Source organism: Pinus tabuliformis, chromosome 9 (genome assembly GCF_031772625.1).
Source record: "Pinus tabuliformis cultivar Carrire ecotype Pingquan chromosome 9, CPIR1, whole genome shotgun sequence".
NCBI lineage: Eukaryota > Viridiplantae > Streptophyta > Pinopsida > Pinales > Pinaceae > Pinus > Pinus tabuliformis.
The window spans coordinates 1,799,407,525-1,799,434,898 of NC_142307.1; the positions used below are offsets into that span (position 1 = coordinate 1,799,407,525).

General features: G+C 38.0%; 1 protein-coding gene across 1 annotated transcript; it reads left to right on the top strand.

Annotated features, from left to right (window-relative positions):
- The first annotated feature begins 16,354 nt into the window (after window positions 1–16,354).
- On the top strand, window positions 16,355–22,029 carry LOC149155943 (uncharacterized). The gene is made up of 7 exons (XM_089444589.1): window positions 16,355–17,656; window positions 18,179–18,493; window positions 18,989–19,114; window positions 19,415–20,285; window positions 20,910–20,983; window positions 21,094–21,188; window positions 21,834–22,029. The coding sequence occupies exons 1-7, from the start codon at window positions 16,355–16,357 to the stop codon at window positions 22,027–22,029; spliced, it is 2,979 nt and encodes a 992-aa protein (XP_089300715.1).
- Window positions 22,030–27,374: the final 5,345 nt, after the last annotated feature.

The window sequence follows — 27,374 nt, forward strand, 5'->3', positions numbered from 1 at the left end:
ACTATTGGAAAAATATGAAAGCTAGGATTGTTGCTTACAACTTGAAGAGAAACACAAATGCATGGTAGGAATATTTGAAAAATGCTAGAAGCATTGTTGAGGGATAATTGACTTGGGATGTATTTGAAAAACTTTTAAAAGACTAATATTTGTTTAAGCACTACTATGATGGCAAAGAAAAAAAGTTCTATGAACTCAGGATAGGGTTAATGATAGATGATGAGTATGTTACTAAGTTTTTGCAACTATTGGGGTATGTGACATATCTCAAGGATGAGAATGTTAATATTCAAATATTCATTAGTTGGTTTTGCAATGATATTCAAGGACAAAATTGAATTATCAGAATCCCACACTCTAAAGGATGCCATTAAGAGGCTAAAACACTACTATGAACAAGAAAAAGATAGACCAGAAATTAAGAATGACTAGAGGGAAAGGAATAACACTGGAAATAAGAAGAATTGGCCCATGAAATGTTCAGAAAAGAAGGAATGTAATAACCTAGCCCATGTAAATCAATTTAAGCAGAAATATAACATTGTTTCTAAGGGAAATATGCAACATCTAACATTAGACAAGCACAAGCTTGAAAATCATAGGAAAAGAGACTATCCACGCCAGAGAAAAGTTGGACCAAATATTTACATCATCCAAGAGGCTCACATGGTGAGTGATGTAGATCGGAGTTTGCCATGAATTTATGCAATTGTAGACAACCATAAGGCATCCATCATTCAGATGGAAGGTAAGCTTTGTAATCAAATTGTTTCTATTCTAGTTGATCCTAGTTCTAACGACAACTTGATCAGCACAGAAACAATTTCTATAATGCAAAAACAAGCTCTTTTGAAAGCTCAGCAAGTGTGATTTCCTCCAATCACAAATACACTATTTTAGGTGTATTGTCTCCAAGGAAGGGATATCATTCTATTTAAATAAGATCAAGGTCATAATGGAGTGGCCAACACCAAAGAATCTGGGTGATATCATGTCATTCATGGGATTGGCAGGTTATTATAGGAGGGAGAGAAAGGGAAAGAAATTTGAGTGCACAACATAATGTATAGCAAGCTTTGAGTAATTGAAATATTTGCTCAGGAATGCACCAGTGTTGAGGATTGTAGATCTGAACAAGGATTTTATGGTGTGCACAGATGCGTGCAAGGAAGGGCTCAATGGAGTCTTTATGTAGGAAGGTCAGGTAGTTTGTTATCAGTCTAGAAAGTTAAATGAAGAGGAGGTGAATTATGTGACTCGTGATCTAGAATTAGCTGCCAACATTGATGCATTGAGGATGGAGGCATTACCTCCTTCACAGGAAATTTACTCTTATGGCATACCATAGTGGACTCAAGTATTTTTTTGAGAAACCCAAGTTGAACACATGATAAGCTATATGGTTGGCCATACTTAGTGATTTTGAATTTGAGATCAAGTACATCAAAGGAAAAGAGAACATGGTAATAGGAGGATTCAAGTGAATCACATGGTAGTGAGATTGAATTTGAGATCAAGTACATCAAAGGAAAAGAAAACATGGTAGTAGGTCGATTCAATTGAATCACTTGGTAGTGATAAGCTCTTATGAAATGGACTTGGTGGAAAGGGTCAAGAATGTAGGACAACATGATGAAAAATATCAGCAATTGAAAGAAAAGTTGCAACAAGATGGTGGGGATGAGGAATATCATATCGCTAATGATGAAATAATTATATTAAAAAATATAATTTATGTGCCAAATGGTGATGAATTGAAAAGGTTCATGATGAGAGAGTTCCATGTCAATCCATATTCGTGCCATCCAGGTTACCAAAAGACTTTCACGGGCATTAAAAAGTTCTACTATTGGCCAAATTTGAAGAAAGAAGTGGTTGATTGTTTTGATAAATGCATAGAATGTTAGCAAGTGATGGTTGAATGCAAGCATCAAGCAAGATTGTTGCAGCCCAAACTCATTTCATAATGGAAATTGGAGGTGATCTCCATGGATTTCATCACATTTTTTCCTAGAACCTCTAGGAAACATGATGCAATTATGGTGGTTCTTGACATATTTAGAAAGGTGGCTCATTTTTGAGTAGTCAAGTTAACCAACTTGGCTAGTGGGGTCGAACAAATTCATAAAAGAGATTTTCAGATTACATGGAATTCCAAAGAAAAATATTTTAGACAAGATACCAAGTTCACTTCAAAATTTTGGAAGGAGTTGTTTGTAAGTTTGGGGACATCGCTGGGATTCAGTAAAACATATCATCCACATGCAGATCGAAAAATAGGGAGGACAACTAGTATCCTCGAATACATGTTGAGCATGTATGTGATGCATAAACCCAAGAAGTGGGAGGAGTATCTTCCACTTGTAGATTTTTCATATAACAATGGATACTAGGAATCCACAAAGATGAGTCCATTTGATGCATTGTTTGGGAGGAGTTGCAATACTCCTATCAACTAGATTGTTCCAATGAAGAGAGTGCATATTGGGCCTAACATACTCAACGAAATGGAGCAAAAAATTCATATCATCAAGCAGAATTTGAAAGTGGCATAGGATAGGCCTAAAATTTATGCAAATCAACATAGGGTGCATAAAGAGTTCCAAGTAGGGGCACATGTTCACATGAGAATCAAACCCAAAAATATTTCGTTGACACCACAATATTGTGGGCCTTTTGAAATCCTCAAAAGGATCGACCAGTGGCATGCAGGATGACTTTACCTCCTTCAATGAAAGCTTATGATGTTTTCTATGTTTCTTTCTTAAAATATATGTATAGGATTTTATTCATGTGACTAATTGGTTTTTGCTATAGGTGGAACCTGAGGTTGAGTTCCAACCAAATAATTGTGCGTTTTAGACCAAAGGAGTCTCATGTTCCGAATTCTAGCCATAGAGAAAGTCAAAGTGTAGTGGAAGCACTTTAGGACTAAGGAAGCCAATTGGAAAATGGTTGATTTGATGATGTCTATTTATGCATTTTTCTTAGATGGTTCAAGAAAATGTATATATAATTGTAAACATTGAATAGATTTGTACATATAAAGCTCCACAAAATAATATGCATTTTTTTTCTTCTTTACTTCTTATTTTGTTTTGTGTTGCATATGGACAGAGAACACCAAGGGCAGTGTTCCCTCAATCGGAAGGGGTTTGTGATGACCATAACCATGGTTCTCTCATGAGCTTAAATATAAATAATGTTACACGAAAATTAAAAGAGACTGAGTCAAGGGGCACAAATTCCAGAGATGAGGAGGTTGCTTGCTTGGGATTTTCAAGGTTTCCTTTTTGCAAGAAATCTGAACTGGCTATGACAACCATTAAAGGTTGGTTGGCATGTTTTAATGGATTTTCTTTCAAAATTTAATTGGGTTGTAAGAGAAGTATGCAGGGCCATGCTGCCTTGGAAAACATTACAAGGAGAGAAGGTCGAGTAATTTATGAAGTTGGGAGGTTGTGTATATAGTTAGGGAAAAGGAAGAAAAGTTGACTTCTAAAAGGAAGGAAAAGGGAGAAATATTTTGACTCATTTTTCTTTAGAAACAAGCAGAAGAGCGAGTGCAAAGGAGTTTTTCTTAAAAAAAGAAGGAAATACAGAGATATCAATTTTTGGTTGGCAAGGTTGGATGAAGAAGATCTCTCCTAGTTGAGGAACAACGACCTCTCAATTCCCTATATAGCGAGAGGCTGGCGATGGTCTTTCTCTGGAGTCCCTTAATGGTTGGGGTAGAGCATTTTTTCTTGGAATCTTGAAAGGAGGATCTATGAAGCCTTCTTGTTGTGTGGTTTTCCAATGGATTGTTGAATTCCCCAAGGTGGTTGGAACCACTTTGTTGTTGTTTAAAGGGTGGAGACTTGTTACTCTAGACTCCCTTGACATTCTTGGGTGGGGAGGAAATCTTTGCATTCCGCATGTGTATTGGATGGTCATCATTAGATAGTTGGAGGGTGGAGAGTTGTAGCAACCAATGAGGACTAGATCAGGGGTGGTAGCTACTAGTGAGGACTGGTTGCAACTATCCATTGTTGGGTGGAGAGTCCTTGTTTGAGACTTAGCTTCCCAAACACCAATTTTCAATCTAAGATAAGTCTCTATAAATTTAACCCATGCTATTGAATGTACTAGTATGTGTTATGTCTGTTAAATGAAGTTTGCATTGATTTCCTAAACAATTCATAGTCTACTATTGTAAATGGAAAGGAATGAGACTATGTTAAATTTTCGTGTGACTGTGATTTTTCTCTAATTGATGGTGTGCAAGGAGACATACATTTATATTAGTGTCATAGGAGCTTAGTGTATACAACCTTGTAGTCAATGTGAATAGCGTAGGTGAAGGAATGATAACCTAGTCGATTAAATAAACACTTGACTTAATTGTTAAGATGAAATGATGCAATTTTTGGGCACAGTGGTTCTGTGGAGGGAAACCTGCATAAGTCTCCCGACACCACTTAAAATTACGAGAATGAATGAGGCTTTGAGATGGATGGACCTCATTATAATAATTGTAAAAATACAAATAATTCAGATACTCTTGATTATGTGTTGTCAACATTGGCTTAATCCCCATAATTCATGATGGAGGCGCCATACATCCCAGTTTTCCTTCAAAAAAGCTTGTGTGGATGTCTCCCACAGGGTGAGTGTCAGAGAATAATGGAGGAGAAGCATTGAGATGACATGACTAGGATAATGTTTCCCAAATGTTCCTCTAGAGGCACAAAAGGGGAGAGGTCAAGGAGAGCATCAGGATGACGAAATCGAGATGACATGTTCTGGAGGTTCCATTCTGTAGGCGCAAAAGGGGAGAAGTCAAGGAGAGCGGCGGGACGACGAGACTGAGATGGAATGTCTCATAGGTGAAAAGGTGGAGAACTCAAGGAGAGAACCGAGATGGCGATACCAGGATGATGTGTCCCCTAAGGTCCCATCCCAGAGGTGGAAAGGAGAACATGTAAGGAGAATCATCGGGGTGGCAGGACCAGGATGAGGTGGCAGGTCGACATCATGGAAGAGGTTGAGAGATGGGGCCCATACTTTCATTATGTGCCTATCATCAACTTGTAAGTGGTTTTGAAAAATCTAATATTGCCTTCTCCAACACCCGCTCCAATGGTTTCGAAAAAGGTGATGGAGGATATCGAAACTGGTCCTAGTTGTAGATTTGGAGATGAGTAGTTTTGGTAAACTGCTGTGTATGCCACCCCCTCCCTTGTTAACATCTATGCATGTTGACCCATCAAAGTGCGTTGATATGGATCTTGTGTAGTGTGGGTTGTCGATTGTTAAATTCTACATGAGGTGTAACCTTGGTGGGCCCTGGGTGGACACTGGTGAATGCCGGAGCATAGCAACATCATAAACCATTATAGGTCCCAGTGATATAATTATGGTGTATAGTCCATTAGTTGTGGTATCATGGCATACAATAAGTCCATGACATATTGTAACTGCCAATAAGAAGTAATTTAAATATAAATAATTTGGAAGGGCAAGACACCAAATAATGTTAATATCTACACACACGCACACAAATACTCTAACTATTTATACATACATGTAGTCAAGTTATAATACTTGGGAGTAGAAGAAGAGTGGTATCCATAATTATAGAATTCATACCTTTAAGGGACAAAAGATAAAAGACAAAAAAAAAAGTATCCCGGTCTTCTAACATCACATGAAGAATTGTATTAGCGATAAGAACCCCAATAGAGCAAGTCGGATGTTGTTACACCGAGCACCACTTATAACTATAAGATAAATATTATCACAAAATCTTGATTTTTAGTTTTTTAAAATTGAAATTTTTAATCAAGTGTTCCATTCATGATTTTAAACAAATTTTGAAAAAAATGTAGCTTCACTACCATCTCTAATTTAAAATATTTTTATTGATAACTCAATTTCTCAATACTATAAGATAGAATATAAATTTGCACATTCTAAAACTAGCTCACATCAATAAAACATCAAACCATAATATGTATTAAAACATTTCGGTATACATATCAAGTTGTTAAAATTAAAAAAATCATAAGAATTAATTAAATTACAATTTTATTTAGAATAATAATAGTTCTTATTAATGATAAAAATAATTCATATATAAGTTAAACACACACACATATAAAACACATGTAACAATATTCTTATTCATGTAGATTTATTCTTACTTATTGTGAAGATTCCTAATCTTTAAATAGATTTTAATAAAATATTATTGGTTAATACTATGACTTCTTAATAAAATGTACTAAGAAAACATAACCTATTTCATATAACATTTGTACTTGTTCATATAATTTTTTTAATTAATAAATTTCATTTAAAAGAAAAAATAAATAAAAATACTTTTGAAAATAAATCTTAACCTCTAATTATATATACTATTCAAAATATCCAAAATTAATTTCTCAAAATTATTTTTCTACCATCAATTATGAAAACCTATTCAAAATAAAAATGTATAGCTCATAATAAGCATGTCGCATGATCGGATAAAAATGTATAGCTCATAATAAGCATGTCGCATGATCGGATGACATAAGACTTCAGGTCAGAGTCTGAGTTGGTTGAGCGACAAAAAAAAACTATAGGCTACCGTTGATAATAAGCGTGACCACATGACATGGAGTACTAACTTCATTAATTTTAATCACGTTGTGGCTACAGTGATGCTTTATGCAAGGTGGGAGGAGCATTAGAAAGCAAATTCTGCATGTTGTGAGTTGTACACGTGGAAAGATTGCAACGTTTTACACTGAAGGTGTTTCTTCTTGAATCGGTTCACTGCCCACCATCGTCTACCTTTCTGGTTTCCCCTGTTGCTTCGAGAAAACAAGTGTCACTATTTACACCATCGGATTTGTAAAGAACATTTCCGCACACTTTTGACCATGCTCTTATAGTGTTCATGAATTTCCCTTTGGCTTGTGCACACCGTGAAGGACAGGTAAAGGTTTCTGTCCACAACTGGCAACTCGTGGTCATCATCCAGCACTTGCCGGAAGTAACTTGTTGAGGTTGCGAAGAAAATGGTGGACACGATGATGTGGTTTGGTTTCATTCCAGTTGATTGCATTTTTTAAAAGAGTTCAAGGGCTTCCTTGTAGAGCCCATGTTACACATGTCAGGGAAGAATGGTATTTATGAGACCAAATTCGGTTGAGAAATATTACTAAAGACCTTGCACACATTGTCTGCCTTGTTCTATAGCTACACATGCTCCAAGGATGCTCGTAAAGGAGTATTGGTTTGGCTTCATGCCTATGGGTTGCATTTCACATCAGAGCTTCACAACCTCTTCATTATCTTCCTGAGAATATCCTGCAATCATCAGTGTCCATAGGACAATATCTCGTAAATGGATTTTATTAAATACACAACGTGTATTTTTTATACACTCACATTTTAAATACATGTCAGCAAGGACACTCCCGACAAAGATATCTGATGCAATCTAGTTTTAAGTATATACTATTGTATTCCATTAAGCACAATTCTTATAAAAAGTAGCAATACCAAAGATATATTCTATAAACTTCAATGCAAACATGAGAGACATATATAAAGAATATAGATTGTAGAGATACATATCACAATAGGCAGCGCAAAGCTCTCTAGTCACAGTGAGAACATGGATGTGTGGAGTTATACTTGAGGCTAGCGAAAACAAAATAAATAAAAAAAGCTAAAATACTTGGAAAGCAATACAAAAAAAAGAATATAAATTCCGGAGGAATTGAATTGGTGAGGATTTAGGAATTCGTCCTTGAGTTTGAGCAAAGGTGCCAACCAACAATAGTAGGTTTCCTTAATTAAGGGAAGAAATATAATCTATTTTTAATAGATAACTTGAAAATTTGTTGAGTGTGGATTTCTTTTTATTTACATGGTGATATTCAAGATAAACTGGATTATATATAAAATTAAAATTTGTAAAAACAAAATTGGACATGGTTACCAATATATTTATTGAAAATTCAAAATATTAAGTTTTTAGTTATATTTATTGAAATTCAATAGATTAATTTTAAATAGAAAAAAGGTAAAATCTTTCAATTTTTTAGTTAATACTCAATAACAAATTTATATATTAAAATATATATTTTTAACTTACTGTTATAATTATCTAAGATATTCCCTCCTAATATATTCACACAAATAGAGTATTTATAAATTCCATTTGTCAACATGTTATTTGATTTTCATTATTATTCGTGAGAGTAAAATTCATATGTTTTGGACAAATTAAAATGCCTTTCAATGTTTTGTTACCATGGAGTTTTCCACTTTTTCTAGCCAATTTGTTAATTAATTTCATTAATTTTAAATTTTTATGGATGCTTGGAGTTAGCCTTGATATTTTCCAGCTCAAAAAAATATACATAAAAAACTAAAATACTTGGCAAGCAATACAAAACAAATAATATAAATTACTAAGTCATAACTTGATTTGTTTAGTTTAATATGATAATGTTAACTAATTTTCAAATACTTGTGGGAATGCATAACCAATCTAATATTGTAGTGTTAACTAATCTTTCAAATACATGTGGGAATGCATGACCAAATATTAAGAATGTATTGTTTTTTGTTATTGTAAAATGTATTCTAGTTCAGACCATGGGATCCACATTTCCTTGAAATCATTTGAGCATTTTCTGATTCAGTGGAATTTCTTTAGACTAGGGATTCACATTTCCCTGAAATCATTTGAGCATTTTCTGATTTAATGGAATTTCTTTTAAGGCAATATAATGGAATATAACAAAAAAATAAAGAGAACCGTTAGTATCTTACATCATGGTAGGTGTTGTACATTTTGAGGTCCACCTTTCTGAGATAAGGGGCTCCATTCATGCTCACTTTCACATACATAGCGCTATCAAAAGACCCATTTACTGTAGGTGTTGAATTAGCAACCAAAGTGTTTTTCTTGATATATTCAATAATAAGAGTTTCACTTGAATATAGGGGAAAAGCTTATCCATGCTTTTATTAGAAATGCTCGGGTTAGAGCTAAGGTTCATGATGTTGCATATTAAATATAATCATTTATCTCTTTGTTTTAAGAATTACAAGGAAATGATGAACTATTTTGTTTTTAAGATAGTAGCAGCATGCATACCTTGAAAAAGGTCATTGAAACTAGGGATTTGAAAATGGTTCTTGCAGTAGATATGAATTACAAACACGATATAAGACATAATGTTAAAAGAAATTATTGAGATAAATGGAGATAAACCATAGTAGAGATGAGGTTACAACATATACTAAAGAGAAGTGCAAGACATAATGTTAAAAAAAAATTATTCAGATAAATGGAGATAAACCATAGTAGGGATGAGGTTGCAACATATACTAAAGAGAAGTGCAAGACATAATGTTAAAAAAAATTATTCAGATGAATGGAGATAAACCATAGTAGAGATGAGGTTGCAACATATACTAAAGAGAAGTGCACAAAAAATAAAAAATGTTGTAATGATGAAGGAATGATATTGGCCTTTGTGGTTAAAATATCTAGTAGCAAATATTTGGGGCACTACATTCTCAATATTTAAATTTGTAACTACAATTGCATGCACAATTCACATATTTTGGCGATATTTCATTAACCACAAAACTTGCTACTTCAAACACAACGATGAAAGACAAATCTTCCCAAACCTTGCCCACATGATGTTCCTGAATTTTCTATACCTTCGATGTATCTTTGCACCTTTAGGGACAATTGCTAGTTATATAGTTTTTAAACATTTTAAAATGTTGTAATTACACCAATATGCATTATATATGGTGAGGTTTTTAGTGGTGACACTGCTGAGATCCGTCGTCTTTGACACAATAATCAGCACATATCTTCCATTATATACTGACGAATCATCTTGACAACAGCTGAATGTGGAAGGGCTGAGAAATCAAATTAAGTTGAGAAAACACTGAGGATTTATCTCTATCTTCCCAAGCAAGAATACTTTCATAAGAAAATTGTAGAGAAAACGTGACTTTTCTGTGTCTATTCTGCAGAATAACACTGTAAACACAACAGCTGATATTTAATTATATGTGATTCTAAAACTTGAAAAGAGTATCAAATGCCAAAACAAATATTAGAACTAGTATTTAAGCACAATATCATGGTGGAATGAAGTTTCACAAGAATGAGATTAACATGAGGCTCTCTCTTAATGATATCACACTTCTCTTTCTATCATCTAAATATTTATTATTAACCATGTTTTTTTTTGTGGGTGCAGGCTACTTCATGGACATCTTCTGTATCACTTTTTCTGCTAAAGCATAAAATGGCATGATTTTTGTTTGACTGATATGTAAAGGCGAAGAGAAATTTGTATATGCACCTGAGATTCAAGTGACTTTATATTGGATTAAAAAATTGAACAGTTATTTTGCAGACTCAATAATACATTAGCAAATTACTCGTATGGTACGAAATTAGAATTATGAAATTGTTTATTTTTTCTTTGCAAGGTAGAATAGATTTCGGAAAAAAATTGGGAGAATAGCAACTCTAAACTTTTAAGCGAGGAAGATAACAAAGTTAATCCTTTTCTGATTCCTCTGACCAGCTGCAACTTATTTTTCTTGAATTTAAGAGTTTTTTTTCCTTCTTCGTGTTAACCTTTGGGAAATATAAGCTATAGTTTTCGCGTTATTTGTCATATGAAAGTTCACATGCAGTGATTGGCAACAAATATCCTTAAGGTTAAACTGTGGGACACTTCATTCATTCATTCCCGAAGGAAAAAGCTTGAATTCATGTCAAGCATCTCATGCAGAACGTAAATAGGAAAACGCTTGAATTCATGTCAAGCATCTCATGTAGAAGGTAAATTCGGGAAGGTTTGAGATATATGTCATGAATTGTTTGGCGTGGTTGCAAAATTACTCAAATACTTTCTTATCCCTTTATAGGTTTCAGGCTTTGAACACCAATGAAATCCATTGACAACAAAGTTACTTCGAAATAAAATTATGGTATGTATTTGATTTATTTTTTACACTTGGTTAGAAAACAACTAAATTACCATTTATATGAAATTATATATGATTTTGTTATTGATTATTTTCAATTTCCTTTTATCTTTTTACAATTTAATATAATGTATAAGAGATGTATAATGCAATTTCTATTTAATATATTTTCAAATTTAGCAGATGGGCTTTATGCCCCATGTACATCATATGCTTTATGTCCCACATTCACAAGATTTTCAATCAAGCGGTCAAAAGGGTTCCCTAAACCATGGACTCAAAGCCTCATTATCCTCATTTTTAAAAGTGGGGATACAAATAACCCTTCTAATTATTGGACAATTATGATCAACCCTCTCCTAGCCAAGTTATATGGTATTATTTTGGAAAGGAAGTTGAGAATATGGCTTGAAAGTGAAGGTAAGCGGGCTAAAGGCCAAACGGTTTTTAGAAAGCAGCACTCAACAACAGACAACCCCGTTACACTTAGGATCATTGTGGAGGTACGTCGCAATGATAAATCCAATCTCTTTTGTTGCTTTGTGGACTTTAGAAAGGCTTTCGATATGGTTCCTAGAAACAACCTTTGGAACAAATTAGAAGAGATAAAGGTTCCTTTTGAGTTGAGAGTTGCTGCTATAACATTATGCGAGAATGTAATTGCCAAGTTAAAGAGCAATGAGTGGTGGTCGAAAAATATTAAGTGTAATATCAGAGTTAAACAAGGTTTCCCCCTCTCCCTTACCCTATTTGGCATTTACATCGACAAGCTAGAAGGTTGTTTAGAGGAAGCAGTATGTGCTGCCACAATCTTAGCTGGGATAGTCATCATTCTTCTTCTTTATGTTGAAGATATTGTTCTTCTCGCAAAGTGCCCATCTGATCTTGATAAGAAACTTATACTTCTTAAGGATTTCTGCTCTTCCATGAGTATGATTGTTAACACTCACAAAATAAAAGCTATGATTATCAAATCCAAGAAGGACACTTACGCTAATTTTATGTATGACAATGATAACTTGGAGGAAGTGTCTTCTTACAAGTACCTAGGAATTGATATTCATCACAAGCTCAAATAGAACTATAGCATTGAGAAAAGGATTAATGGAGGATGGAAAGCTTATTTTGGTCTTGAAAATAATTGTAAGATGACAAACCTTGTAATGTGGGACAGAAAGAAGTTCCTTTTTGAAATTTTAGCCACTCCGGTTATCTTATATGGATGTGTGTTTTGTGGTTGTAGCATCTCTAGAAAATCCTAGAGAAAGATTGAACAAATCCAGAAGCGTTTTATAACGTATAACCTCAAAATTAAAAGAAACACACCCTATCCTATTCTCCTTATAGAAGTGGGTGTTTCCCTTATCGAGAGCCTAGCTATGACTAGGCTTCTGTTGTACAAGCGCAAACTCAATAACATAGGAGACCATAGACTTCTAAGCTAGCTTTAAATTCCAACCAAAACCATCTAAGGCTCAAACGAGGTTGGTATAAAGACACCAGGGCCTGGTTAAACCATTGGGAGATCGACGAGAATGTTGCATTGCAAAACATTAATAACATTAAAAATATTGTTACTTCTAAGTTCAAAGAGAAATGTGGAGTGAGAAAGATTTAGCAGCTAAAAGAAAATTAAGATAGTATAAGGAGGTCATCAACCCCACCCTAGAAGATCAAAAGTGTCTCTCTGTTTTAACTAGCTCAAAGAAGAAAATTAATATAGCCAAGATTAGAATGAACTCTGATGAGCTCCATAGTGAAACGGGTCGTTGGGCAGTTCCTAAAACACCATGGATGGAAAAGTTCTGCCATCTCTTTGAGAATACGAACATCGAGGATGAAAATCACTTCCTCTTAGAGTTTAGCCTTATTATTTATATTCTATTCTTTGTTTAATTTAATTATTAATTTTAAGTAATTGATATTATTCATCATTAATTCTTATTTTATGTTCTTTATATTTTAGATTATTTAATTAATTCTTATTTTAAATCATTAATTTTAAGATTTCTTATATTTAATTCACTCTTATTTTATTAAATAAATTATTTTAAAAATATCTTATTTTACTAATTAAATTAAATTAATAACAATAAATAAAATTTTCAACTAATTCCTAGTCTAATTTTTTGTTTTGATTAATTTTTATTTGAATTATTTTCCTCTTGTATTGTAATTCTACTTTAATTTTTGATTATCATTAATTCCAATTTTCAATTACTAAATATTATTTAAAAAAAAAATTCTGATTTATTATAAATAACTTAATTATTAATAATTTTTAAATTTGGATTAATTATTAGTTCATTTTTAATTTATTCTTAATTTATATATATATATATATATATATGAGACAGTGATCAGATTTATTCTCTACAAATTAACCTAACATATATTTTTTTCATTTTATCTTATAAAAAAATAACCATGCAAAACGTTGCAGGGATCAATAACATTACACAGTTCACTTCAAAAATCTCCAGCGATATTTAAAATAATTGAAAAATATTTCTATATATATAAAATTAAAAAAACATTAAATATAAAGAAAATTTTGATAATATTTTACTAAATCAATTAAATTATAATAACTAATTTTTTTTATTTAAATTAATAAAATATTATATATTAATAAATTACCAAATAATAAATTTTTAAAAATAACTATGCTCATAAAAACAAATAATTTATTTATAATAAATATATTAAAATATCATATATTGATGATGATCATGATGATGGTTAACGTCTACTAAGACCAAACTTTGGTCTATCGGACTTAAAGAAACAAATTATTTAGTTTGATGTAAGATGTTATTGCTATGCTCAAAAAGCTTGGAGAGAAGCCTTTCGAGCTCACCATAATTTTGACATCGTAAGAGGCTAGGAAGGTCAGTATTGTGACAAAGATTATGAAACTAAGATCTAATGTGGTTGTATGCGGGGCACTCTGATGCAAGAGCATCCAGCTCCGAGGAGACAGAAGGTGGTGGACTGTCTCATGGAGAGGACAAGAACAAGCAAAGAACACATGCATAGCTGGACAGGTTATCAAACTTTTCATTTGTTTCACTTTTCTTTATTATTTGTTTTATTTCCCAGAAGGTCGTTAAAGACCATAGAAATTGCAAAACTGTGAATTGTTTTAGTTTAGGAATTAATTAACAGTAAATTAGCATTTTAGTGAAAGAAACTGGTTGACAGTTGTAATAATTCTGGTTAGACACTTCAACTAGAAGTGGAAGCAGTTATGCTTCCCAGATGTTAAAAACAGAGGGAAAAAGATAGTGAAAAAAAAACCCCTCGCGAGAAAGAAACACAGATACATTCCTCTGAAATAAAATTGTTTTTTTTAAGAACCACTGCTAAATTAATTCATCCGGTTGATATTATCTATGATTAACATCCATTGAAATAAGAGTACCGTAAGCATACAATTACAGTGAGCATATAATTGAAGATAGTAAGCTGTAACGAATAGAGCACGCGCTGCTACAGGAGGCTATTTCCACACAGAAAGGAGGACCGACAACTGACATCGACAAAAGTGACCAGGTAACGAATATACAAGTTTTCATACCCTTTTTTACAAAACATATAGTTGTTGGAAACGAAAGTACAGTGATTTCATTTAACTAAATTATTACAAATAAAGTGCATAACAGAGGTTTTCTGAGCATAAAACGCTCACCAAAACGAGTTTCATTTACAAACGAAACCGCTCCAAGCAAATAGATGCCACAAACAGGCTAACAGAACCGTAAACGACAGAGGACAATACAGTTCATTTGCAAACCCAAGTAACAGTGAATATTTACAGACAAGCATTAAATGACAGAGCAGAATATTGTTCGTTCATAACCCAGGTGACTGTAACTATTTACAGACGAGAACTTCAATTTCTTTACAAACTAACAAGCAAAACAACGCCGGAAGGACCCTACCCGATATATAAGGCTTGAGGGTTTCAGGTTATCTCCAGCAAACGTAGGGAGTATTAACCCTCGGCGACCAGACACCTGAAACAACCTGCAAGAACGAATGTGGACGCGGATTAACACAAACCGAAGCGAGAAAAACAAATAAGAAGAAAGCCAGCAAATGAACGAGCCATAACCTATGGCTCTCACCTAAAGTTGTAAAGGCAGCGTTGCAAAACCAACCGATACCCATAACCTGAAGAACAAGGGATGAATTTGTCAGAGCCTGAAACAGAAGTGAAGACAGAGTCTAGCATCGAACCAGAGCTTACCTCCGAGACAAGGTTGAAACAAAGTGGTTTACTGAAGCGTGGAGCCGAAGGGAGCCTGTCACAGAACCAGTCACAAGTTAAGAGTTTGTGGAATGAACCCATTTGATAGAAAACAATTAAAGAAACAGTAAATAAAACGCATGATGGTGTAAGGAACCAATGGCATGTCGCCCTCACAGGAATCCCAACGCGCAGAATAGCGAGAGGCCGGAGGCACCAGAGTAACTCGATGCGAGAACGAAGAAGCTGTAAGCGCAAAACCCTCCGCAGAGCAGAGACGGGGTTTAACACAGTAAATAATGAAATGACCAACAAAACCGAGGATTGGTTTGACAAAAGGCGGGAGTGACTTGACGGACAGAACCCACAGGTGGAGTTTCACAACCGGTACCGCCGGTTAAAACCCTCCGAAAAATCTAGAGGCCTGTACATTCGCATTTACACCAACGTCAATCGCATTAACTATTGCACAGTGAAACAGCTACGCCACGTTGGAGGGCTGGGCCATCAAAAGTGGTATCAGAGCAGGTTGACGAATAGGAGAAAATGGAGGGTGGTAGAGGAGGAAGAGGAAGAGGAAGAGCGATCCGGAGGATAGCAGAAGAGGGACTCCGCGAGGAGATTCGGTTTTTGGGAGAAAGATTAGCACTGGTAGAAGCTGGGGGAAGGAGGAACCCAGCAAATGATAGTGATGAGGATGTGGCAGAACCAGAAGATGAGGTTGAAGGGGTGACACTGGAACTCCGGTTATTAAAGTCAGTTTTGTTGTCCAGTCATAAGCCAATGCATGAGCTACCCACTTATGACGGAAGTCTGTCTGCAGATGTGTTATTGGATTGGTTGAGTGAAGTGAATAAATATTTTGAGTTTGAGGAAACCAGTGAGGATAAGCAGGTGAAGTTCGCCGCCACAAAGCTGAAAGGACATGCGTCCTTGTGGTGGGACAGTGTTCAGGCGGAAAGGAAGAAGCAACACAAACAGCCTATAAAGAAGTGGGCCAGGATGGAGGCAAAACTAAAGGAGAAGTTTCTGCTGAAAGACTATTAGATCATGTTGTATAGACAAGTGCAGAATTTAAAACAAAGAGGGATGACTGTTAAGGAATTTACAGAAGAATTTTATAAGTTGAACCTGCGAGCAGGGTACGTGGAAGATACCCCAGAAAAGACAGCCCGGTTTGTAAATGGGTTGAGGGGGGAAATCCTGGATGAAATCGGTATCCTCTCGCCCAGAACTTTGGACGAAGCTTATCAGTTTGCACTAAAAGCAGAGGAGAAAATTAACAGAAAACAGAATGCCAGGAGAGGAGGCGGAACTGGCAGAGGGAAAGGTAAGGTTTTTGGCAGAGGTAGAAGTGTAGGTTCCAGTGAAGAAGGCAATAGTTCTAAGTCTGCTGGCACAGCAGAGAGGGACAATAGCACTAGAGGAGGACGACCAGCTCAGCAAGGGCGAGGAAGTGGTCGGGGCAGGGGAACTGTCCAGTGCTATCGTTGCCACAAGTTAGGACACAAGTCGTATGACTGTCCTGAAGGTGAACCGGTAGGTGGAAGAGGAGCTTATGTTGCTCAGCCAGAGGATGTTGAGGCAACACCTCAAGAGGTGGAGAACACACCAGAGACGGGTGAAGCTTTGGTGTTGAATAAAGTGCTGTTAAAACCAGCAAAGGAAAATGCAGAACCTGACCAGCGAAAAGCTCTATTCCAAACTGTTTGCAAGTCACAGGGTAAGTGCTGCAAGCTGATCATCGATAGTGGAAGTACCGACAATTTGGTGGTAGTAGAGGTGGTGGAGAAACTGGGATTGAGAAAGTTGAAACACCCCACTCCATATAAAGTGTCATGGCTGCAGAAAGGAAACCAACTGTTAGTTGATGAACAGTGTGAGGTGGAGTTTCAGATAGGCAGGTATAAGGACAAAATTATCTGCGATGTTATGCCAATGGATGTCTGTCATATATTGCTAGGAAGACCCTGGCAGTTTGACAGAAGTGCAGTCCATGACGGGAAAACAAATTGTTACAAATTTGTCAAAGACGGGATCAAGCACACGCTTGTACCCATCAAAGAGGAAAGTGCAGCTGAAACCAGTGGGGTAAAAGCATTGTTGATGGCAGGAAAAGAATTTATAAAACAGATTGAGGACAGTGATGTAAATTTCGCTGTCATAAGAAGACCAAAAGCAGTGATATTGCATACACAGATTTCAGATTTGCCCGAGGAAATCCAAAAGATGCTGCAGGAGTTTGGAGACATTGTGGTGGATGACCTTCCGGATGAACTTCCACCCAGGAGAGGTATTAGTCACTGCATTGACTTTATACCAGGGGCAAGCCTGCCAAATAAAGCAGCTTATCGTATGAGCCCTAAGGACCATGAAGAAATCAGGAAACAGGTCCAGGAGTTGTTAGACAAAGGATTGATTAGAGAGAGCATGAGCCCCTGTGCAGTACCAACCGTTTTGGCTCCAAAGAAAGGAGGAGAGTGGCGAATGTGCACGGACTCTAGAGCCATTAACAAAATTACGGTTAGGTACAGGTTTCCCTTACTGAGAATGGACGATATGATGGACTGTTTGAGTGGGGCGGCTTATTTCTCGAAAATTGACTTGAAAAGTGGATATCACCAGATCCGAATTCGGGAAGGAGATGAGTGGAAGACAGCTTTCAAGACGAATGAAGGCTTATATGAATGGCTGGTGATGTCATTTGGGTTGAGCAGTGCCCCCAGTATGTTCATGCGCTTGATGAATGAGGTACTGAAGGAATTCATTGGGAAATTCATAATAGTTTACTTTGATGACATTTTGATTTTTAGTAAAACTAAGGAAGAACATTTCAGGCATGTTCGCAGTGTGTTGAGGAAGCTACATCAAAACAAATTGCTGATCAATCTGAAAAAGTGTACTTTTTTTCAGCGGGAGTTAGTGTATCTGGGTTTTGTAATTGCAGAAAATAAATTAAAGATGGACCCAGAAAAGGTGGTAGCTATAGTTAGCTGGCCTTCTCCGGGAAGTTTATTTGAAGTCCGCAGTTTCCATGGACTAGCAAGTTTTTACAGGAAATTCATCAGGAATTTCAGTGAGATCTGCGCACCTATGCTGGATATGATTAAGAAAACAAATCAGCCTTGTCACTGGACTGAAGCAGCGGAAAGAGGTTTTCAGATTTTGAAAAGGAAGATTACCGAAAGGCCGATATTGAGGCTGCCTGACTTCAACAAACCCTTTCAGGTTCGTTGTGATGCCAGTAGTATGGCCATTGGGGCAGTACTAAGTCAGGAGGATAGACCAGTCGCATATTTCAGTGAAAAGCTGAACGAGAGTAGACAGAAATACTCAACCTATGACAAAGAGTTCTATGCAATTATACAAGCGTTAAAGCATTGGAGACATTATCTGTTAGGTAATGAGTTTGTTTTATTTACGGATAACTCTGCATTACAGTACATTATGCAGCAACATAAATTGAACCATAAGCATGCAGCATGGGTTGAGTACTTACAGAATTTCACGTTTGTACTAAAACATATTAGTGGGCAAGCAAACAAGGTGGCAGATGCACTGAGTAGAAGGACTCTACTCTTACAGGAAGGTACGATGCAGGTTTTAGGCTTTGAGCACCTGAAAGAGCTGTATCAAACAGATGCCGATTTTAAGGAGGCCTATGAGGCTTGTCAAAACCCTCTGTTGAGAAACAGCAGTCTGTGGTTGGACTATAATTTATAGGAGGGATTGCTGTTTAAGGGAGGACAGCTGTGTATTCCCAACTGCTCTATGCGAGAAAACATTATTCAGGAAAAACATAGTGGAGGTTTGGCTGGACACTTTGGTATAGATAGGATAGTAGCACAGGTACGACATTTCTATTTTTGGCCAAAATTACAGTGGGATGTGCAAAGGTACGTGAGTAGGTGCAAGGTTTGCCAACTAGCAAAGGGCCACAGTCAGAATACAGGTCTGTACTTATCATTACCCGTTTCGAGCCGACCATGGGACTCCGTCAGTTTATATTTTGTTCTGGGCTTGCCTAAGACATAGCGGGGTTTCGATTCAGTAATGGTTGTGGTAGATCAATTTTCAAAGATGGCGCACTTTGTACCTTAAAAGAAGACCAGTGATGCTACTTATATAGCACATTTGTTTTTCACTGAGATTGTTCGACTACATGGGCTTCCAAGGTCCATCATTTCCGACAGGGACGTAAAGTTCACCGGTCATTTTTGGCGAAATCTGTGGAAAAAGTTGAACACCCAATTACAGTTTAGCTCCGCTTATCACCCGCAGACAGACGGCCAAACTGAAGTGGTAAACAAGAGCTTAGGAATTTTGCTTCGGAGCTTAATAGGCGAGAATGCACGGACGTCGGACCGTGTACTAGCTCAAGCGGAATTAGCATATAAAGATTCACCTAATCGCAGCACCGGTTATAGTCCTTTCCAGATTATGTACGGCATGCATCCACACAGAGTGCATGAATTACGAGATTTGGGGAAGCTTGAAAAACGAAGTACTGATGGGGAAGATTTCGCGCAAGCAATGAGTAACTTACATGAGCAGGTAAAGCTGAAATTACAGGACAACAGTCAAAAGTACAAACAACGGGCTGATTCAAAGCGTCGGGAAGTTCAGTTTAACGTTGGGGATGACGTCCTTGCGTATTTACGGAAGGAGCGATTTCCGAAACGGGAGTACAACAAATTGAAGTATAAAAAGATCGGTCCCTGCAAAATCATTCGCAAATTTTCTGCAAATGCCTATGAGCTGCAGTTGCCACCAGGGATCGGTATTTATCCCATTTTTAACGTGGCAGATCTGTTTCCTTATGTCGTTGATCCTAGAGACGATACAGCAGCAAAGCCACCGCGGGACACCAGTTGTGAGGAAAGTTCATGGATGAGGGAGATGCCAGTGGCACAACCCCTGGAGATCGAGAAGATCCTTGACACACAGGTAGCTAGGCGCACACGCAGGAAGGAATATCTGCGGTATTTGGTCAAGTGGAAGAACCGTCCGGTAGAGCACAGTTCGTGGCTTAACGCAACACAGATATAGAAAGCAGGCTATTCTATCGACGATCTCATGGAACGGAGCCATGACTTTTTGCCACCCCGGAAGCCTGATGCAGGAGCATCCAGCTCCGAGGAGACAGAAGGTGGTTGACTGTCTCATGGAGAGGACAAGAACAAGCAAAGAACACATGCATAGTTGGACAGGTTATCAAACTTGTCATTTGTTTTACTTTTCTTTATTATTTGTTTTATTTCCCAGAAGGTCGTTAGAGACCATAGAAATTGCAAAACTGTGAATTGTTTTAGTTTAGGAATTAATTAACAGTAAATTAGCATTTTAGTGAAAGAAACTGGTTGATAGTTGTAATAATTCTGGTTAGACAGTTCAACTAGAAGTGGAAGCAGTTATGCTTCCCGGATGTTAAAAACAGAGGGAAAAAGATAGTGAAAAAAAAAACCCTCGCGAGAAAGAAACACAGATACATTCCTCTGAAATAAAATTGTTTTTTTTAAGAACCACTGCTAAATTAATTCATCCGGTTGATATTATCTATGATTAACATCCATTGAAATAAGAGTACCGTAAGCATACAATTACAGTGAGCATATAATTGAAGATAGTAAGCTGTAACGAATAGAGCACGTGCTGCTACAAGAGGCTATTTCCACACAGAAAGGAGGACCGACAACTGACATCGACAAAGGTGACCAGGTAACGAATATACAAGTTTTCATACCCTTTTTTACAAAACATATAATTGTTGGAAACGAAAGTACAGTGATTTCATTTAACTGAATTATTACAAATAAAGCGCATAACAGAGGTTTTCTGAGCATAAAACGCTCACCAAAACGAGTTTCATTTACAAACGAAACCGCTCCAAGCAAATAGATGCCACAAACAGGCTAACAGAACCGTAAACGACAGAGGACAATACAGTTCATTTGCAAACCCAAGTAATAGTGAATATTTACAGACAAGCATTAAATGACAGAGCAGAATATTGTTCGTTCATAACCCAGGTGACTGTAACTATTTACAGACGAGAACTTCAATTTCTTTACAAACTAACAAGCGAAACAACGCCGGAAGGACCCCACCCGATATATAAGGCTTGAGGGTTTCGAGTTATCTCCAGCAAACGTAGGGAGTATAAACCCTCGGCGGCCAGACACCTCAAACAACTTGCAAGAACGAATGTGGACGCGGATTAGCACAAACCGAAGTGAGAAAAACAAATAAGAAGAAAGCCAGCAAATGAACGAACCATAACCTATGGCTCTCACCTAAAGTTGTAAAGGCAACGTTGCAAAACCAACCGATACCCATAACTTGAAGAACAAGGGACGAATTTGTCAGAGCCTGAAACAGAAGTGAAGATAGAGTCTAGCATCGAACCAGAGCTTACCTCTGAGACAAGGTTGAAACGAAGTGGTTTACTGAAGCGTGGAGCCGAAGGGAGCCTGTCACAGAACCAGTCACAAGTTAAGAGTTTGTGGAATGAACCCATTTGACTCAAAACAATTAAAGAAACAGTAAATAAAACGCATGACGGTGTAAGGAACCAACGGCATGTCGCCCTCACAGGAATCCCAATGCGCAGAATAGCGAGTGGCCGGAGGCACCAGAGTAACTCGACGCCAGAACGAAGAAGCTGTAAGCGGAAAACCCTCCGCAGAGCAGAGCCGGGGTTTAACACAGTAAATAATGAAATGACCAACAAAACCGAGGATTGGTTTGACAAAAGGCGGGAGTGACTAGATGGACAGAACCCACAGGTGGAGTTTCACAACCGGTACCACCGGTTAAAACCCTCCGAAAAATCTAGAGACCTGTACATTCGCATTTACACCAATGTCAATCGCATTAACTATTGCACAGTGAAACAGCTACGCCACGTTGGAGGGCTGGGCCATCAAAAGTGGTATCAAAGCGGGTTGACGAATAGGAGAAAATGGAGGGTGGTAGAGGAGGAAGAGGAAGAGGAAGAGCGATCCGGAGGATAGCAGAAGAGGGACTCCGCGAGGAGATTCGCGTTTTGCGAGAAAGATTAGCAGTGGTAGAAGCTGGGGGAAGGAGGAACCCAGCAGATGATAGTGATGAGGATGTGGCAGAACCAGAAGATGAGGTTGAAGGGGTGACACCGGAACTCCGGTTATTAAAGTCAGTTTTGTTGTCCAGTCATAAGCCAAAGCATGAGCTACCCACTTATGACGGAAGTCTGTCTGCAGATGTGTTATTGGATTGGTTGAGTGAAGTGAATAAATATTTTGAGTTTGAGGAAACCAGTGAGGATAAGCAGGTGAAGTTCGCCGCCACAAAGCTGAAAGGACATGCGTCCTTGTGGTGGGACAGCGTTCAGGTGGAAAGGAAGAAGCAACACAAACAGCCTATAAAGAAGTGGGCCAGGATGGAGGCAAAACTAAAGGAGAAGTTTCTGCCGAAAGACTATCAGATCATGTTGTATAGACAGGTGCAGAATTTAAAACAAAGAGGGATGACTGTTAAGGAATTTACAGAAGAATTTTATAAGTTGAACCTGCGAGCAAGGTACGTGGAAGATACCCCAGAAAAGACAACCCGGTTTGTAAATGGGTTGAGGGGGGAAATCCTGGATGAAATCGGTGTCCTCTCGCCCAGAACTTTGGACGAAGCTTATCAGTTTGCACTAAAAGCAGAGGAGAAAATTAACAGAAAACAAAATGCCAGGAGAGGAGGCGGAACTGGCAGAGGGAAAGGTAACGTTTTTGGTAGAGGTGGAAGTGCAGGTTCCAGTGAAGAAGACAGCAGTTCTAAATCTGCTGGCACAGCCGAGAGGGACAATAGCACTAGAGGAGGATGACCAGCTCAGCAAGGGCGAGGAAGTGGTCGGGGCAGGGGAACTGTCCAGTGCTATCGTTGCCACAAGTTAGGAAACAAGTCGTATGACTGTCCTGAAGGTGAACCGGTAGGTGGAAGAGGATCTTATGTTGCTCAGCCAGAGGATTTTGAGGCAACACCTTAGGAGGTGGAGAACACACCAGAGACGGGTGAAGCTTTGGTGTTGAATAAAGTGTTGTTAAAACCAGCAAAGGAAAATGCAGAACCTGACCAGCGAAAAGCTCTATTCCAAACTGTTTGCAAGTCACAAGGTAAGTGCTGCAAGCTGATCATCGATAGTGGAAGTACCGACAAATTTGAAACACCCCACTCCATATAAAGTGTCATGGCTGCAGAAAGGAAACCAATTGTTAGTTGATGAACAGTGTGCGGTGGAGTTTCAGATAGGCAGGTATAAGGACAAAATTATCTACGATGTTATGCCGATGGATGTCTGTCATATATTGCTAGGAAGACCCTGGCAGTTTGACAGAAGTGCAGTCCATGATGGGAAAACAAATTGTTACAAATTTGTCAAAGACGGGATCAAGCACACGCTTGTACCCATCAAAGAGGAAAGTGCAGCTGAAACTAGTGGGGTAAAAGCATTGTTGATGGCAGGAAAAGAATTTATAAAACAGATTGAGGACAGTGATGTAAATTTCGCTGTCATAAGAAGACCAAAAGCAGTGATATTGCATACACAGATTTCAGATTTGCCCGAGGAAATCCAAAATATGCTGCAGGAGTTTCGAGACATTGTGGTGGATGACCTTTCGGATGAACTTCCACCCAGGAGAGGTATTAGTCACTGCATTGACTTTATGCCAGGGGCAAGCCTGCCAAATAAAGCAGCTTATCATATGAGCCCTAAGGACCATGAAGAAATCAGGAAACAGGTCCAAGAGTTGTTAGACATAGGATTGATTAGAGAGAGCATGAGCCCCTGTGCAGTACCAACCGTTTTGGCTCCAAAGAAAGGAGGAGAGTGGCGAATGTGCACGGACTCTAGAGCCATTAACAAAATTACGGTTAGGTACAGGTTTCCCTTACCGAGAATGGACGATATGATGGACTGTTTGAGTGGGGCGGCTTATTTCTCGAAAATTGACTTGAAAAGTGGATATCAGCAGATCCGAATTCGGGAAGGAGATGAGTGGAAGACAGCTTTCAAGATGAATGAAGGCTTATATGAATGGCTGGTGATGTCATTTGGGTTGAGCAATGCCCCCAGTACGTTCATGCGCTTGATGAATGAGGTACTGAAGGAATTCATTGGGAAATTCGTAATAGTTTACCTGGATGACATTTTGATTTTTAGTAAAACTAAGGAAGAACATTTCAGGCATGTTCGCAGTGTGTTGAGGAAGCTGCAGCAAAACAAATTGCTGATCAATCTGAAAAAGTGTACTTTTTTTCAGCGGGAGTTAGTGTATCTGGGTTTTGTAATTGCAGAAAATAAATTAAAGATGGACCCAGAAAAGGTGGTAGCTATAGTTAGCTGGCCTTCTCTGGGAAGTTTATTTGAAGTCCGCAGTTTCCACGGACTAGCAATTTTTTACAGGAAATTCATCAGGAATTTCAGTGAGATCTGCGCACCTATGCTGGATACGATTAAGAAAACAAATCAGCCTTTTCACTGGACTGAAGCAGCGGAAAGAGGTTTTCAGATTTTGAAAAGGAAGATTACTGAAAGGCCGATATTGAGGCTGCCTAACTTCAACAAACCCTTTCAGGTTCATTGTGATGCCAGTAGTATGGCCATTGGGGCAGTACTAAGTCAGGAGGATAGACCAGTCGCATATTTCAGTGAAAAGCTGAACGAGAGTAGACAGAAATACTCAACCTATGACAAAGAGTTCTATGCAATTATACAAGCATTAAAGCATTGGAGACATTATATGTTAGGTAATGAGTTTGTTTTATTTACGGATAACTCTGCATTACAGTACATTATGCAGCAACATAAATTGAACCATAAGCATGCAGCATGGGTTGAGTACTTACAGAATTTCACATTTGTACTAAAACATATTAGTGGGCAAGCAAACAAGGTGGCAGATGCGCTGAGTAGAAGGACTCTACTCTTACAGGAAGGTACGATGCAGGCTTTAGGCTTTGAGCACCTGAAAGAGCTGTATCAAACAGATGCCGATTTTAAGGAGGCCTATGAGGCTTGTCAAAACCCTCTGTTGAGAAACAGCAGTCTGTGGTTGGACTATAATCTACAGGAGGGATTGTTGTTTAAGGGAGGACAGCTGTGTATTCCCAACTGCTCTATGCGAGAAAACATTATTCAGGAAAAACATAGTGGAGGTTTCGCTGGACACTTCGGTATAGACAGGACAGTAGCACAGGTACGACATTTCTATTTTTGGCCAAAATTACAGCGGGATGTGCAAAGGTACGTGAGTAGGTGCAAGTTTTGCCAACTGGCAAAGGGCCACAGTCACAATACAGGTCTGTACTTACCATTACCCGTTCCGAGCCGACCATGGGACTTCGTCAGTTTAAATTTTGTTCTGGGCTTGCCTAAGACACAGTGGGGTTTCGATTCTGTAATGGTTGTGGTAGATAAATTTTCAAAGATGGCGCACTTTGTACCTTGCAAGAAGACCAGTGATGCTACTTATATAGCACATTTGTTTTTCACTGAGATTGTTTGACTACATGGGCTTCCAAGGTCCATCATTTCCGACAGGGACGTAAAGTTCACCGGTCATTTTTGCCGAAATCTGTGGAAAAAGTTGAACACCCAATTACAGTTTAGCTCCGCTTATCACCCGCAGACAGACGGCCAAACTGAAGTGGTAAACAGGAGCTTGGGAAATTTTCTTTGATGCTTAATAGGCGAGAATGCACGGACGTGGGACCGTGTACTAGCTCAGGCGGAATTCGCATATAACGATTCACCTAATCGCAGCACCGGTTATAGTCCTTTCCAGATTATGTACGGCATGCATCCACGCGGAGTGCATGAATTACGAGATTTGGGGAAGCTCGAAAAACGAAGTGCTGATGGGGAAGATTTCGCCCAAGCAATGAGTAACTTACATGAGCAGGTAAAGCTGAAATTACAGGACAACAGTCAAAAGTACAAACAACGGGCTGATTCAAAGCGTCGGGAAGTTCAGTTTAACGTTGGGGATGACGTCCTTGCGTATTTACGGAAGGAGCGATTTCCGAAACGGGAGTACAACAAATTGAAGTATAAAAAGATCGGTCCCTGCAAAATCATTCGCAAATTTTCTGCAAATGCCTATGAGCTGCAGTTTCCACCAAGGATCGGTATTTATCCCATTTTTAACGTGGCAGATCTGTTTCCTTATGTCGCTGATCCGAGAGATGATACAGCAGCAAAGCCACCGCGGGACACCAGTTGTGAAGAAAGTTCATGGATGAGGGAGATGCCAGTGGCCCAACCCCTGGAGATCGAGAAGATCCTTGACACACAGGTAGCTAGGCGCACACGCAGGAAGGAATATCTGTGGTATTTGGTCAAGTGGAAGAACCGTCCGGTAGAGGACAGTTCGTGGCTTAACACAACGCAGATACAGAAAGCAGGATATTCTGTCGACGATCTCATGGAACGGAGCCATGACTTTTTGCCACCCCGGAAGCCTGATGCAGGAGCATCCAGCTCCGAGGAGACAGAAGGTGGTTAACTGTCTCATGGAGAGGACAAGAACAAGCAAAGAACACATGCATAGCTGGACAGGTTATCAAACTTGTCATTTGTTTTACTTTTCTTTATTATTTGTTTTATTTCCCAGAAGGTCGTTAGAGACCATAGAAATTGAAAAACTGTGAATTGTTTTAGTTTAGGAATTAATTAACAGTAAATTAGCATTTTAGTGAAAGAAACTGGTTGATAGATGTAATAATTCTGGTTAGACAGTTCAACTAGAAGTGGAAGCAGTTATGCTTCCCGGATGTTAAAAATAGAGGGAAAAAGATAGTGAAAAAAAAACCCCTCGCGAGAAAGAAACACAGATACATTCCTCTGAAATAAAATTGTTTTTTTTAAGAACCACTGCTAAATTAATTCATCCGGTTGATATTATCTATGATTAAGATCCATTGAAATAAGAGTACCGTCAGCATACAATTACAGTGAGCATATAATTGAAGATAGTAAGTTGTAACAAATAGAGCACGCGCTGCTACAGGAGGCTATTTCCACACAGAAAGGAGGACCGACAACTGACATCGACAAAGGTGACTAGGTAACGAATATACTAGT